Source organism: Ornithodoros turicata, chromosome 7 (genome assembly GCF_037126465.1).
Source record: "Ornithodoros turicata isolate Travis chromosome 7, ASM3712646v1, whole genome shotgun sequence".
In the NCBI taxonomy this organism is placed as follows: domain Eukaryota; kingdom Metazoa; phylum Arthropoda; class Arachnida; order Ixodida; family Argasidae; genus Ornithodoros; species Ornithodoros turicata.
Genome location: NC_088207.1, coordinates 51,207,050 through 51,221,092, shown reverse-complemented (window position 1 = coordinate 51,221,092; position 14,043 = coordinate 51,207,050). Strand labels below are relative to the sequence as shown.

General features: G+C 49.5%; 1 protein-coding gene across 2 annotated transcripts; it reads left to right on the top strand.

Moving 5' to 3' along the window:
* The first annotated feature begins 3,982 nt into the window (after positions 1–3,982).
* Positions 3,983–13,095, top strand: LOC135400039 (uncharacterized). 2 transcript variants are annotated; one of them, XM_064631782.1, is made up of 6 exons: positions 3,983–4,288; positions 10,425–10,636; positions 10,949–11,123; positions 11,192–11,311; positions 11,378–11,487; positions 12,470–13,095. In XM_064631782.1, exons 1-6 carry the CDS (start codon positions 4,204–4,206, stop codon positions 12,701–12,703), a joined length of 936 nt encoding a protein of 311 aa, XP_064487852.1. In that variant the 5' UTR covers positions 3,983–4,203; the 3' UTR covers positions 12,704–13,095. The 2 variants fall into 2 exon arrangements, with proteins under 2 accessions (XP_064487852.1, XP_064487853.1); XM_064631783.1 differs by having other exon boundaries at positions 4,199–4,288; positions 10,457–10,636.
* Positions 13,096–14,043: the final 948 nt, after the last annotated feature.

Sequence of the window (14,043 nt, the reverse complement as noted above, 5' to 3'; positions counted from 1 at the left end):
AACATGTATCGAACTGGCTCGAAAGACGGACCTTTCTATGGGAACGTTGAACCCTATCATTCATGAACACCTCCAGTTTCGGAAAGTTAGTGCCCGTTGCGTCCCGAGGCAGCTCTCCGTGTTTGACCGGCAGAGAAGACTGAAAATCTCCCAAGAGCTAAGGTACCCTTGCGACACTGGTTCAAATGACTGAAGGACAGCCGTTCCTTGATCGTATCATCACGTGCGATGAAGCGTGTGTGCACCATTTCACTCCTGAGTCTAAACGCGCATCAAAATAGTGGAAGCATCCGGCTCGCCAGCTCAAGAAGTTCCGAAGCACCCCGTCTGCGGGTAAGGTCATGGCCACGGTTTTCTGGGACAAGGTTGCATCAATAGTGCATATTACTGCCAGGTTCTCGGGGATGTGCATAAGGCGCTGAAGCAAAAGCGGCCGGGCCTCATCACCAAAGGAGGAGTCCTCCTACAGGACAATGCACACCCGCATACCGCGCATCTCACACACCTTACAGGAACTTGGCTGGGAGTTGCTGCCACATCCCCCTTACAGTCCAGACCTCGCCCCACAGCGATTTCCATCTCTTTGGGCCACTGAAGGCGTTCCTTGGGGGCCGCCACTTCAGCTGCGGCGCCGAGGACAAGAATGCGGTCCGATCATGGCTGCTACGCGCCGGTAAGGATTTCTACACTGCTGGCATCCAAGCACTCGTGAAACGCTGGGACAAGTGCATTAGTGCAGCTGGAGATTACGTTGAAAAATAAAACTAATTTCTCGCCTGTAAGTTCATTTTACTTTTGCGAAAAATGAAAAGCGTAGGTTTGACTTGAACACCCCTCGTACAAGCTAATAAAATTATCCTGACAGATAGACTGGCTCCCTTGACAGATCACTGCATCTACAGATATTGACCACTACTGTCACAGAAGCACTACAACTAAGAGAGTATGTGGGAAATATGCGCCCCTCCCCCGAATTCTTGCTTCCCGAAAGGTGCCTTTTTGGTGCCCCTTTAGGGGGGTAGTTATTCCCCCCCCCCTGTCCCACTGTAGACGCCGGGCCTGGGTGGAGGTGCAACAAACGATGGTGCATGTTTGAAATGGGATGAAAGAGTAAACATAACGGCTCCTATGCTGCTGCTAGTAGTTTGGCTAGCCGTCATTTCATGGTCTTCAGAGGTCTTTCTCTGGCACAGTGGAGTCCCTGGTGTTGGACAGTGTCACGGTCGTCAGTGCACTAGTTTTCTGAACGTTTATCGACTGTGTGCACCACCCAAAATGTTGGTCTGGGCTGGTGGTCAAGGTCAAATAACGACAGCAGGGCGTGGTTCCGGGTTGGGAATGTACCGGCCATGCAACAAACAAAGGTTGTACCAAGCTTGGCAAGAGCTTGACCTGCCAACCTAGCCGTGCTTGGCGAGTACTTGGCCAACGAGTTCATTTCTTCGTACGGATTTGCCTCCTGGCCGGTGGCTTTTCGCTGTTCATAGCTCAAAATACACGCATGTCTTAAATGCTGACTGAATAAAAATGGGTAGTTCCTGGCGTGATTTGACCGAAACGAAAACACGTAACCTCTGTTTCTTTTCCTTTGACTTTATTTATTTATTAATTTGCCAAATGGTGCACAAGACACAATGGTGCAAACACTATAATTGACAAAAAGGAAAAAGAAGGGCCAACGACCACGTACTAAATTGTACCATCCATTCAGGTGAACAGCAGCCATGCGCCTATGAGAGTTCACGTAACCCTACGATAGTTCATTCGCTTTTTCCCCCCAGAGTGTTCCACAAAACTGTTGTAATCAAGATAGCAGTGACTGCTCCCACGCAGCAGTTCGAAGGATCTCTTTCCTGGTCACGCACCAGCGGCATGGCCGAGTGTGTTAAAGTGTCCGCTCGTTGGTTGTGGCCAAGGTCGTGCTGCAGACTGGGAGGTGGTGGGTTCGAATCCTACCACTTCGTTTTCCGGCAGACCTTCCAGACGAATGTGGGCACAGTTCCCCTTGAAGTCGGCCCAGGACGCATACTAGCCCTACCCCCCCCTGTTCCCCACTCCTTCCTGCTGTCTTACTTCATTTGTCCACGTCTGTACGCCGCGCATAGCTACAGCCGCTTCGCGGCGCAAACGTGGAATAAAAAAATACTCACGTCAGAGCCTTCTTCGGCGAATCAATTTGGCTGCGCGCCAAAACATGCGCTTAGCACCCGGTCACGGAACCTTTCTTGGAGCTGGGCAGGCCGGGTTGTCGAGGTGTCGTATCCCCAAAAGCATGCGCCGTATTCGGAGAGAGAAATTCCGTCTGTTTCGGATCCGTAAAGCGGCATCTGTCGGGTGCAGAAGCAATGTTTCATGGCGCCTTCAAGGTCAGAGGCGCCACGCGCATGCGCATAGGCAATATGCAATGAAAGCGGTCCGTTGCACCGCGAACTAACTGGGATTGAGGACACGCGGAAACGTCAGGAAGCAGCGGAAATTACCTTCAGAAAGTGGACATACAGGTATGCTTGTACAAGTAACATTCACTAGATACTCAGTCTTGAAAAGTATTTGAGTACAACACTAAATACTGACAAAAGTAGCTCGTTACTTTCAAGACACAGTCAAGTTACAGTTTGTAAAATTTACTGTCCAATACAAAGTGAAGACTCCACGGATACTCTTGTTTTCCCGCCATATTCTTCTTGGTGCATGCTCTCCTCCTCGCCCTCACCCACGGACGTCTCGCCCGGGAGAATATTGAGTTTTAGTATAACCACGGACCGGTGGTGGTTCTGCGCAATGCGCAAAGCTCTGCTTGTGTATCGCGCATGCGCAGAAGCACCAACGCTTACGCACTCAAAGGCGACAGCGTAGGATTTTGCTAATGTCGCTTGCGCGTGTACCTGATGCTGTACTCGGAAAAAGAAAAGCCGTGCAAAATGAAAGTAACCGAGCAAGTAACATGTTGTGTTAATCAACTATTCATTTAAATTATTAACAAACGTAGTCGTCCTCGGTCGCTACTCCACGAAACACCGGCCTTTCCCGGGCATTCACCAACATGCCCTTCAGGTCGACACATTGTCGTGGGCATCCTCCAAACCCAAGGCGCCGCAGATGGACAGTGGGACCCAGGAATATCTGAGGTGAAATATGTGCAGGTGTGAGTGGCATAGCGGCCATCCAAAACCGTCCAAAACATACAGAGTTAATCTTTATCTCTGCGTTTCCTGACTCCCTAACTAACAAACTAAATATCTCAGGAGTACATGTTACTGCCAAAACGTATGTGTTGAGGTACTAAGCGCTGTGTTTTAAAAGTATCGTAAAATGTAAGACACCAAGTTACTCCCAACAGTATTTAAGATAGACTAACTTGAATATTGAGTATTGCACTCGCAGCGTCTTCTCTTGATAACGTGCTGCATCACGTCCAGTGAAGCTGGTACCGTACTTTGTGCTTATCACGCTACGGTATAGAGGAGGAGCATACGGGACTGCTACATCTACTCGATCTGCTCTCGATCTACCACGTGCGGTCCTACCTTGATCCTACTGTGTTTAGTCCTTTGACAGTGGCAAAATGCATGAGGAATAATAGAGGACATGATACAGGTGGTTGCGTTAACGAGTATCTAAAACAGAAAAAAATAATTTTGGCATCGAGCATTTGATTTTGCCTTTGGCATTTGTACGGTCGAATACAAGTGTAATCTCAAAATCAGTTAACAGCTTCAGACCGTCCACAATGGAGGGTCTCAAATATCACGGCCCACTAAAATTTGATACTTTGTATGGTCAACGGATATCAAGGAAATCCCGACGAAAGCACGTGCAGCCATCCGGAATTTACGCGCGAACGTCACCAATTGCGCGCGCTTCAGAAATACAATTGGATCAACGTAAGCGACGACACGTTTCTGACAAAGCGGCTGTCAAAACTTCAGGAATGCTTCAGATCGAAAATGCGTGCTAGCAGCCATGCCATTTTTTGCAGAGTCGCCTCGGAGCTCTGTACCTGACGCGTTGCATTGTATTTGATTTCTGCATCTCGCGCCGTTCATTGCCCGGATTTTCAGCAAATCTTCCCATATCTCGTTTTGAGATAAGAAGAAAGGTTACGGTTTCTCCGCTATCCTTGAGGCGTCACTCCTGTGCAGATAAGCAGCCCTTACGACGTCCAGAGGAGATCGCTCAAAACATACGCGTAAGCTTCGTGCCATGGCGACGAACGGGGTTGTGGTTGGATACTTCTTTTCACTTTGGGTCTTGATTTCGGCGGATAGGACAACCAAGTCAACAGTGTGTAAGTTGTCTGTATCTCTTTCTCTCTGTCTCTCTCTCTCTCTCTCTCGCTATGTTACGAGACGTGTCCGATATGTAAGTTCCTAATTACGTTGATGGTTTCGCCTTATTCAGAACGATAACGCTTCTGTGCTTCCTGCTTATTGAAGTAGTTATTTTTCGGTTCGAAGATCAGAATGCGCATTTGGATGAAAGAGAAATCAACGCGACCGATCATCAGGTACAGTTTTTGCACGGACTTTCCGCGGACTTCTTTAATTTCGTTTATTTTATGCCATTATAGGTTCTGTAAGTACATATATCTGTGCTGTTCAACATCGCGTCAGGTCCCACCTATCTGTCTTTTCATGCAGCTGTGTTCTCGACGATTACATATAGGGTTGGAAACACGAAAACAGTTCATGTGAAAGACAAAGGGAACCTCGTGGAGGTTGTCACTCAACTGCCATGCCTGTGATTTGGCATACCAGTGCAGAAGATGACAAACGGGTACTCAGTATATACATCTCCGAGTGCATTTTCCGGACGAAAAAAAAGTTTATTGGTCAATGTATTCCGTGCTCATGTATGGGCACTCGGATCCCGAGTCCTTTCCAAAGCAACCAAACAGGGCTGATCTAAAAAGACAAGCAGAACGGAGTGGAATAGGAAAGTGCATTTTTTGAGTCAGTGTTGTGTGTGTGTGAAAGTGAACCGTTTGGTCATTCCACTCGCCCTAAAAGTAGGTACTCCCTCTCTATACGTTTTTTTTTACCCTCTTTTACCTTACCTTACCGTCTCCGCGGAGAACCTGGAACCCTTTTTCGTCCACGTTTTTCTTTGTACTTCGGCGTGAATCCTACTCGTTTGCGGTAGAACTAGCAAGGTAACTCTTGAAAAGCATCAAATTTCAGAGAACTGTTAAACGACGAACATGGTGTTGAAGATGATGCTCTTTTTGCTTTCAAAACAACCTTTTTGTTTGCAGGTTTTCTTTTTGTTTTTCTTTATTACTCAGTTAAGCTTCGACCAAAAGCAAGAGGTTCTCGCGCAGTAAATAACGCTGCAGAAAGAACTTTTCCGTAAGTAGAAATTGCTGTATACTGAGCACAACCTTTACTGTGCTTGCGATATGGAGAGCGTTATGCCATCGGGCCGCCGTGTGCATTACGGAACCGATAGCTTAAGTGTTATTGATATGTTCTGTCGAAACCTTTTCGTGATTTACAGTAGCTGAGTGCGGAAGTTGACCTGAAGATGACGTCAACGCGAAATGAGCGCGTAGTTGGAACGAAAATACGCGGCCAAACAAACAAACATGAAAATATGCGAGCACCTACGTAGATGATCAGAGTTATAGTTACAAATCGTAACAGAGTAGGCGTACGACATGATCTCAGTTCTTATTATTATTATTATGAGTTATGCCATGCTCCAGCGATAGGTCTTGTGTGTTTCTTGTCGTTGCTTGTGTTCAGATGCTCAGAGTCGTTATCTGTTACGCTTTCATGATGATTTCGTGTGTGCAGGTCATTAGAGGCGTTGGAACGCCCAATCACTTCTGCGAGAACTCAAATAGTTTTAAAAAATGACTGAAACTGTTACAGTTTGCAAGTAACGTTTACCGCTCTCTTCGCCAGACAACTATAAAATAAAAATACAGTCAAATTGCACATAAAGTGCTACATATAAGGCGACTGTTGTATATAGTGTTGTTTTCATTGTTGACTTGTTGCCACGGGATTTCACAATCTTGTAACTCAGTAGTTCGTCCTGGTGAGACATTTGAGGAGTATATGGAATCTTCTTTGTGTCTTTTTATGTTTTCTTTTGTGCATTCTAATTTACACCGTATGTGGGGGTGATCCACGTGAAGAGCTCCAGTGAGAATAAATAAATTAGCGTTCTTTTTTATGTCATAAATATCACCAACTCGTGCACTGACGCCACACGTTGTCTGCTGACACAGACGACGGAGTCAAAACAAAGACAGTGGACGGTAAATATGATGCGAAATGTGGAAGGGATAAGGGGACTGACAAGAGGTGAAAATCATCCTTCCTCTCCGTTCGAAGCGGAAAGAATAGGTTATCGTTTTTTATTTGTTGGCCTGTTTTTGAATGTGATGAACGACATTGTGCTACTTGAATGGCTGGAATGTGTTGCAGTGTACGGAAAATGTTCTCACAGACAAGTATGGCTCACTTTCTGAGGCAAAACTTTCTTGGAAAATCTAACGTAACACCCAGTAACATTCTGTTTTTAATAATGCATTCAGCTTTGTCTATAGAACACACGGTGGGCATCCCATAAGTTCTTGGCCTGATATAGAAGGAGTGCGCGCACAGACAGGCAACTTTGCCATAGGACATAGGCACTCTTCAAGAATGACGCCACAAGAAATGGCACACGCAGGAGTGACACAATATTCAGATTTTGCAACCGCCCTCAAGTGGTCGCTTATGGCAAAATCGCCTCCTGTCCTGGCTCCACGTCACAGGAAACGTTATCTTGAGATCATGCGAACATATTTGTATATGGCCATGTTTGAGGTAATGTTGGGTACCATACTGGCGTCCGTTCGCGTAAATCCTGCACACAACGATTCCTCAGAGGCTTTCCAATTGGTTGGGGCCATGGCTATGGGCTGGCCAAAGCAGAAGCGTGACTTCGTTAGCTTCCAACTATGCTCGGGTGGAATGGCTCACGTATATTGCAGCATTGGTCTTGCTCAAAGACCAGACCTTGACGACGAAGGGACGGAAGAAGGTGGCCTTGGAGGACTGTCCGATAGGCTATTGGGTCCATTCTACAACTGACGAACGTCCGTGTTGTAGAAGTCGCCCCATACCGTCACTGATTCGCCACCGAAGTTTCATTTGGAATGGTAAAGCGGGCCCTTGCCCCGATCTCTCCATTAGTGACGGGAGCCGCCAGAGCCGTCGAGGTTAAACATGTTGTTGTCGCTGAACAACGCCAGAAACGTCACACTTTAGAAAGATAGGGATATGGGAAGAGGCCCTGACTTCGTCCAGTCGATGCTGATGTGTTGGCGGGCAAAGTCCACTCTAGCGCGCTTGTGCGAATCTGTGAACTTCGGAGCATTCTGTCTCTGTCTTTCTTGTGGTGAATGGCCCTCAGGTTCATCCAGCAAGTGCCATTTCTGTTTTCAGCTGGTTGGCGGATATGGGACTCTTGGACACGCGTCGTCCTAACCTGGCCTCATCGCGCGTGCACTCCCTGGGCCTTCCGAAACTGAACTGCCCATTTTTACAACCATTCTTGTAACAAATGGCAGATGCAGTTGCGCAGCGCATGCGCTGAAGACCCAGCCCGGCTGAAGAGCACGGGCTTGGCCTTGCTGGTTCTCGGTCCACGGGGCATTTTGCGTACGAACGTGTAAATCCCCGTGGAGAGAGAATAGGAAATTTTGAGCTCCAATAGACGGGTCATAGCGTCATCATCACTAGGAGAGTAGGGTTCCTTTCTCATCGCGGTGAACAGATGGAAGTCCGATGGGGCGAGGTTGGATGGATGGATGGATGGATGGTTATGGCGAGCATGGTGATGGTTGCCCACAGAAAAGACCACCAGCTAAATTCGGCAGGCACGTGCGAGACTTGCGCTGGAGACTCACGTGCAAGTCTTACGCATCTGTCTGCTGTCTCCTCATTCAGTTGTAACATAATTTGTGTTAGTGGCGCAATCTAGGCGCATCCTTAGAATTTTGCACCAGTTCAGATTTGGAAAGTCATTGAGAAATGTGCACGAAAAATATACTGCCATTCTTTCGGTTTTCAGCCATGCTGAATCAGATAACACATCTCTGACAATGTAAAGCCGGGGGCGGGACGCGATACCGTTAGTGTGAGAGGTGTCCCCAAGTATTTACGCATCGCACTGCAGATTGAAAGACGTACAAGGACGCGCAGAAACGGCAGTTGTGTTTTTTACAAACGGTTCGGCCGCCGGTCATGGGCGCCCCCATTTTTATGATCACGTGTGACGTTGGCAATGACGTCATGCCAGGACCTGCGCAGAAAGAATTCCTCTGGCACGCTGCCGGTCAGGGTGCGATATGTGGTAGGGCACCCCTGTGATGTCACATGTGCGCGCGGTTTTCCTGTGGCGGCAACCGACAGGTTCAGCTAAAACACAAAAACTACGTAGCACGTACGGTCATATTTGTCTCGGAAGGGCCTAACCCCTGAAGCCCCATCCTGTAGTACGGTGAACAAGTGGACCTTGGAATTCAAGCGAGGACGGTACAGCCTCGAAGACGACCCGCGTCTTGCAAGGCCTGCGGAAGTGACCGCACAAGAAACCATTCACCGTGTACACGACCATGTGCACCGTGTGAGGTCATACCTCAGGTCACAGGCATATCCAAAGGCACAGCTCAGCGCATCTTGACTTGATATCTTGACGTGCACAAGGTCTCTGTCAGGTACGTCTCAAGATTGCTCACGCCTGGTCAGAAACTCAGGCACTACACCACATCCAAAGACGGTCTTCAGCTGTTGAAGGCAGATTCCGCGGGATTCTATGCCCAGTCTACCACTTCCGAAAGGAGAGTGGAAACACCCCTCGTCTCCGGCCGCAAAAAGTGGTTCGTTCTACTCCATCTGCAGGCAAGGTGATGGTCATGGTTTTCTCGGATTTTATGGGCGTGTTGCCCATTGATTACCTTAATAAAGGCAGACCATCACCGGAGACATCTGTGCGACCCTGATTCATCGCGTGCTGGACGCCATCATGTCCAAACATCCATTGTATGCTACGGAAAAGTGTCCTATTGTATCATAAGAATGCGCCCTCACACCATGGCTATGGTTGTTGTCCACTCCAGTGGCTTTTCTGTGGGCAACCATTCATCATAACTGCCAGAGCCTCGCCCCATCGGGCTTCCATCTGTTCCCCGAGATGAGAAAGGAACTCTGGTGTCCATTCTCCTAGCGATGACGACACTATGACCTATCTTTTGGAGAACCGAATTTCTGATTATCTCCCCACGGGGATCCAAATTAGAGCACTGCACGGGCCTAATTTTCAGGCCCGTGTCCGGCCCAGGCCCGGCGTCCTATATATATTTCCAGCCCGGCACCGGCCCGGGCCCAGCCCGTATCCGACTGTTTCCATGCTCAGGTCCAGTCCCAGCCCGCCTCTGCTCTATGTGTTCTCGAGGCCCGTATAGGCGTATTTAGTTTTACTAAAGAGCAGAGCGCAGCGAGAAAAAGGGCGCAGCTAATTGGTGGAGAGTGAGGCGGTACACTCGAACGGAGCGGCTGTATTTCTCTGTCGTCAAGCCGCTCTGTGCTTGGTGCCTGCTTGCTTGGGAAGGCAGCGCGCAGTGGAGCGTTGGCGATATGTACCTTGCGGTTCAAGAGAGACTCATCTCCGCCCTATTGCGCATGCACCCGTGTTAGTTCCCCTTTCTCGAACTCTCACGCGAACGAAATATGTTAGAGCACCTAACCTAACTGACCCTCGTGCCGGACTCTCACGGGAACGAAATCCCAACACCTAACCTAAGTGACCCTCGTGCCGGACTCTCAGCGCGCCCGCCACACCAATCGTCCCCAAATGTGTGTGAGTGCACGTGTGAAATCCAGACCCATTACTCGAAATAAGCATGATCGCATATAAAACACTGATAATTCTCAGATGAGAATACCATGATATCCCATATACCCAATGAAAAAAAAAAGTGACGTGAAAATTCAGCTGTCCAGTCTCGTGAAATATGTTCGCGTAAATACCCCACCATGGCCGGCGTCGTCAAGCCCGTACGCGGCCCGGGCCCGGTGGCTGAAGCCCGAGCCCGGCCCATGCCCGCAAAAAACGCAAAGCCCGGCCCGGCCCGGACCGCGGGCTGGGCCTGGCCCGGGTGGGTAAGCCCGAGCCCGTGCAGTGCTCTAATCCAAACGCTGGAGCATCGCTAGGCGAAGTGTGTGCACGTTGCTGGGGGCTGCGTTGAAAAGTAGTTTTTCCACCCCGGCTACCTCCTCCTAGGTCAGGCTCAGTACTCATGGGACGTCCCTCGAACAACAAACATCAGAAAGCTGCGGAAGATATATTTGCTGCAGAAAGTTTTCGAACGCATGTTTAAAGCGGTATAAATGCAACGGGCTCTTTTCTTGTAACATTCATGTCTGCAGACTACCTGGATGACCTGTGCGCATCTTCGCAGCGCGTCCAGGTCCGCATAGGTGGTGCTGGTGTTCAGTCCGCGATGGTACTTCGAGCGACAAGACACTACATAGAGAACGGCTTCAACTGCACCGTCCAGATTAGCACACGCAAGGACCGCAGTCTGCTCTACAGCATACCATTCCTGGACATACCCATGACTTGCCTGTCCGCACTCGAGGTAAGCCGCAGAGCGTCGAATAGGATACTTCAGAACTCTACGCTGTGGCCAAGCTGCGCACTGTTAAACTGCTAGGTCTATGAAAACTTGTTCCGATACCACAGCGCAGAAGAACACACAGCGAAGTCTCGTGAACAGGGGCGGATCCAGCCATGGACCGCATGCTAGATACGCAATCTAAGGTCAATTAAACACTACGTGAATACAGAAATTGTGGAGGGGGTCGGACATCCGGACACCCCTCTAGATCCGCCCCTGCTCCTGAGGCCTGACTCGGTTAAGAGTGTTAACTTAACTTTCTGTCACCAACAGATATGGGATCAACGAGTGGACACGAAGCGGTTCTGTCGAAACCTGGACGATCCGAGAGGAAAAGAAGCTTATTGGATCATGTCACCCACCATGTATGTTCACCTTTACACGTCAAGGCATGACTGGAACTACGAACGGAAGGGATTCGAACTCGTTATCACCTCCTTCCGACAGCGTAAGTTGGCACGCGGAAACCTACACTCGTCTTTAGGCGTTGCAACTGGTCCGGGTCTTCCTCTGTAGCTCTGCACTTTGATACCTGCTACGGCGACGAGTTCCAGTGCTCGAATAAGCTATGCATCTGGAAAGAACTGGCGTGCAATCATGAAAACAACTGCGGCGATCTTAGCGACGAGGACTGCGGTAAGTTCCAGCCTATAGCACGATCCCTCCCTGAAGGAAAGTTCACGTTAATGCGTATTCCTGCAGTGTCGAAAACCCTGTCTACGATCATCATCGTCAGTGCAGCGATCACGGTAGTCGTATTGATCTTTTGCCTTATCTCATACATACGCAAGCGTCGAGGGGTCGGACCACACGTAAGTATAATGCCGACATTATGTACGTAGACATATTCGCGGCAAAAGTCAGTTTTTGTTTGGTTCTACGGACTTGTCCACCGGTGTTTCCTGGTGCGCGGAAGCGGTTCCTCCAGAAACGTGGTGGCGCTGTAAGCATTCTGAGAGGTAGTCTTGGGTGTAAGGGAAGCGAAATCTTGGACTGCTGGATGGACATTTGCGTTAGCCTGTGCTCGTGTGCATCGGCTAGGCATAGTGCTTCACACACGACCTACTCTATACTAGAGACCTGGACAGCTGGCGATCCCCTATGGGAGAGACGGGTCACGGGTTAGTTACGTTAGTGACCGCTGCAAGCGCCACATAGCATTATTGGGGAGAGGGAATCACCCTTGCCACCGCCTTTACTCTGCTACGCAGGGATACACAGGCTGTTGCAAAGCACGCGCTATTATCTCTCTTATACTGCTTCGTCGTTGTCAACACAGCCTACCATACATCGCCACGGTTTCGACAAGTCACGTGGTAACGAATAGTGCGAGCTAGCGCCAAATCCCGTAGCCAAGCGGCGATTGCCAGAACTACTACCCCGGTGCTGGGAGCATTGCGCATGTCCAGGTCTCTAGTATAGTAGTAGGTCATGGCTTCGCACTACGCGTGTGCTGGGATCACAGGCCAGTGCATGAAACAAACAGATACCGCTGCAGTATTGCGTCACAACATATCAGTTCTTTTGCCTGGTTCACAGTGTTGCATTTTCACGCGTTACGGATGAGGCGCGGCACGGTTGTCATGGCGACGAAGTACGGCGAATCGACACGCACCGCATGCGTTGGGCTCGACCGTTTTTCTACAAAGCTGAGGTCGCAGTGAACCGTTGAGGGCTATACCATAGTCAAACTCCGCACGCCTAGTCAGGTCATGCGTAGGGAGGAAGGGCTTCATGCCCTTATTGGTGCCTCTTATCCTTGTCCGATGTTCAACAGTGACGAATGTGTTATAGGATCTCTCGAGGACAACAAGTGCACAGTCATTCCAGAGCGACGGTTCGGCCATGTCCGGTTTCGTGGACACGACGTATCGGCCTCTGTACACAAAGCCTCTTCCAGATAGCCCCTTGGTCTTAGTAGGTGACTTGCCATCAAGGACACCCTCAGAAGACGGTACGCAAAGACCAGTGGAACAGAAACGAACTCAACCAATGGAACAATTGAACAGGTCGATATCGGAGCCCTAGAAGCACCGAGAGAAAGAGTTCATGCTCGACGATGTGGACCTTTAAGCACTTATCGTGCTGTTGCGCCCACGGTGATGACTCCTAAGCAGTGTGCAAAAGGGAACGATGCTGGTTATGCAGTGTACTTTTGTGACCCGCGTGTGGATGCCTGTGTAGTAAAATATATCCAGAAGCGGCACAGGGAACATTTAGGGAACAGGTACTGCAGCTAGTAGGCTGTATTAGTGCATTATCCTACGTGACGTGGACGGCTATTGTCATGTTGGTGTGTGTGTGTGTGGCGTTTCAGCCGCTGAGATTGCACACGGCTGCTGTTAACTGAAGTGGCAAGCGATAACGCTTGTCACGATACACTGTGTATATCTGAGCAAATACAAAACCAATTAACAGTATGAGATGTGGCGTTGTTTGTTGTGAAGCTCCGCTTTGAACAGGAAGCCACCGTCGAAACACTGCAAAGCGTGCACACACCACGAGTTGTCCGCAGTGTACACATATGTGGCAGATGGCAAGAGGACAACACGAATTAGTGCGAGAGAAGAGATTAGTATGTGTCCATCAATGCTGGGGGAACTATGCGGACATCCATCGGGAAAGAGTGTTGAGCCTGTAGTTTCTCAAGCAGATGTCGGAGTCTCGTGTTGCGATCTAATAGCGAATTCGGGTGGTCATTTCGTAGCAAGAGTGCCGAGCGCTCGGAAATTGCTAGGTCGGCGACCGAGCTGGATCACGTGACCGTTGCCACCCGAATATGATTGCTAGGAATCTAGCGGTTTTAGGTACTTGGATCACGCTAGGGGCGTCGCGGCGAAACCTACAGGAGAAAGTGCCGATTGTACACCCTAGCCACAATTATGCGGCAATTTGGAACGGAACTCTATGCCATCCTTTTCTTTCTACAACACATCGCTGATTTTCCACCCCGGGAATGGGCAGTCTTTACAGACTCCAAATCTGCACTTCAAGCAATTGAAACTTCCGGCATACGAGGCCCATCCGCACCCCTAGTCACCGACGTGTTAATGGCTTACCACACTATCTACGCCGCAGGCCACAGGCTCGTTCTCCAGTGGGTTCCAGCCCATTGTGGTGTCGTGGGGAACGAGCAGGCCGACAGCGCCGCAGAAGCAGCACTCTCGTCTCGGAACCGGACCCGTATTGTTCTGCTCAGAGGAGACCGCCGTTCAATTCTGCGACGTCTAGTGACACCCCTGGCTTCCCGCCAACGGACAACCGACATTCTTCCCCCCTCTATGTTGAACAGAGTTGATCCCATGCTCGCTTTCCGCATGCCACGAAACACATCTCGTCAGGATGCTGCATTAATCCACCGCATGCGC

Coding starts and splice junctions, on each gene's coding strand:
- LOC135400039 (XM_064631782.1), top strand. CDS start 4,204: ATGGCGACGAACGGGGTTGTGGTTGGATACTTCTTTTCACTTTGGGTC. Junction 10,637..10,948: donor CTTGCCTGTCCGCACTCGAG/GTAAGCCGCAGA, acceptor TGTCACCAACAG/ATATGGGATCAACGAGTGGA. Junction 11,488..12,469: donor GTCGAGGGGTCGGACCACAC/GTAAGTATAATG, acceptor AATGTGTTATAG/GATCTCTCGAGGACAACAAG.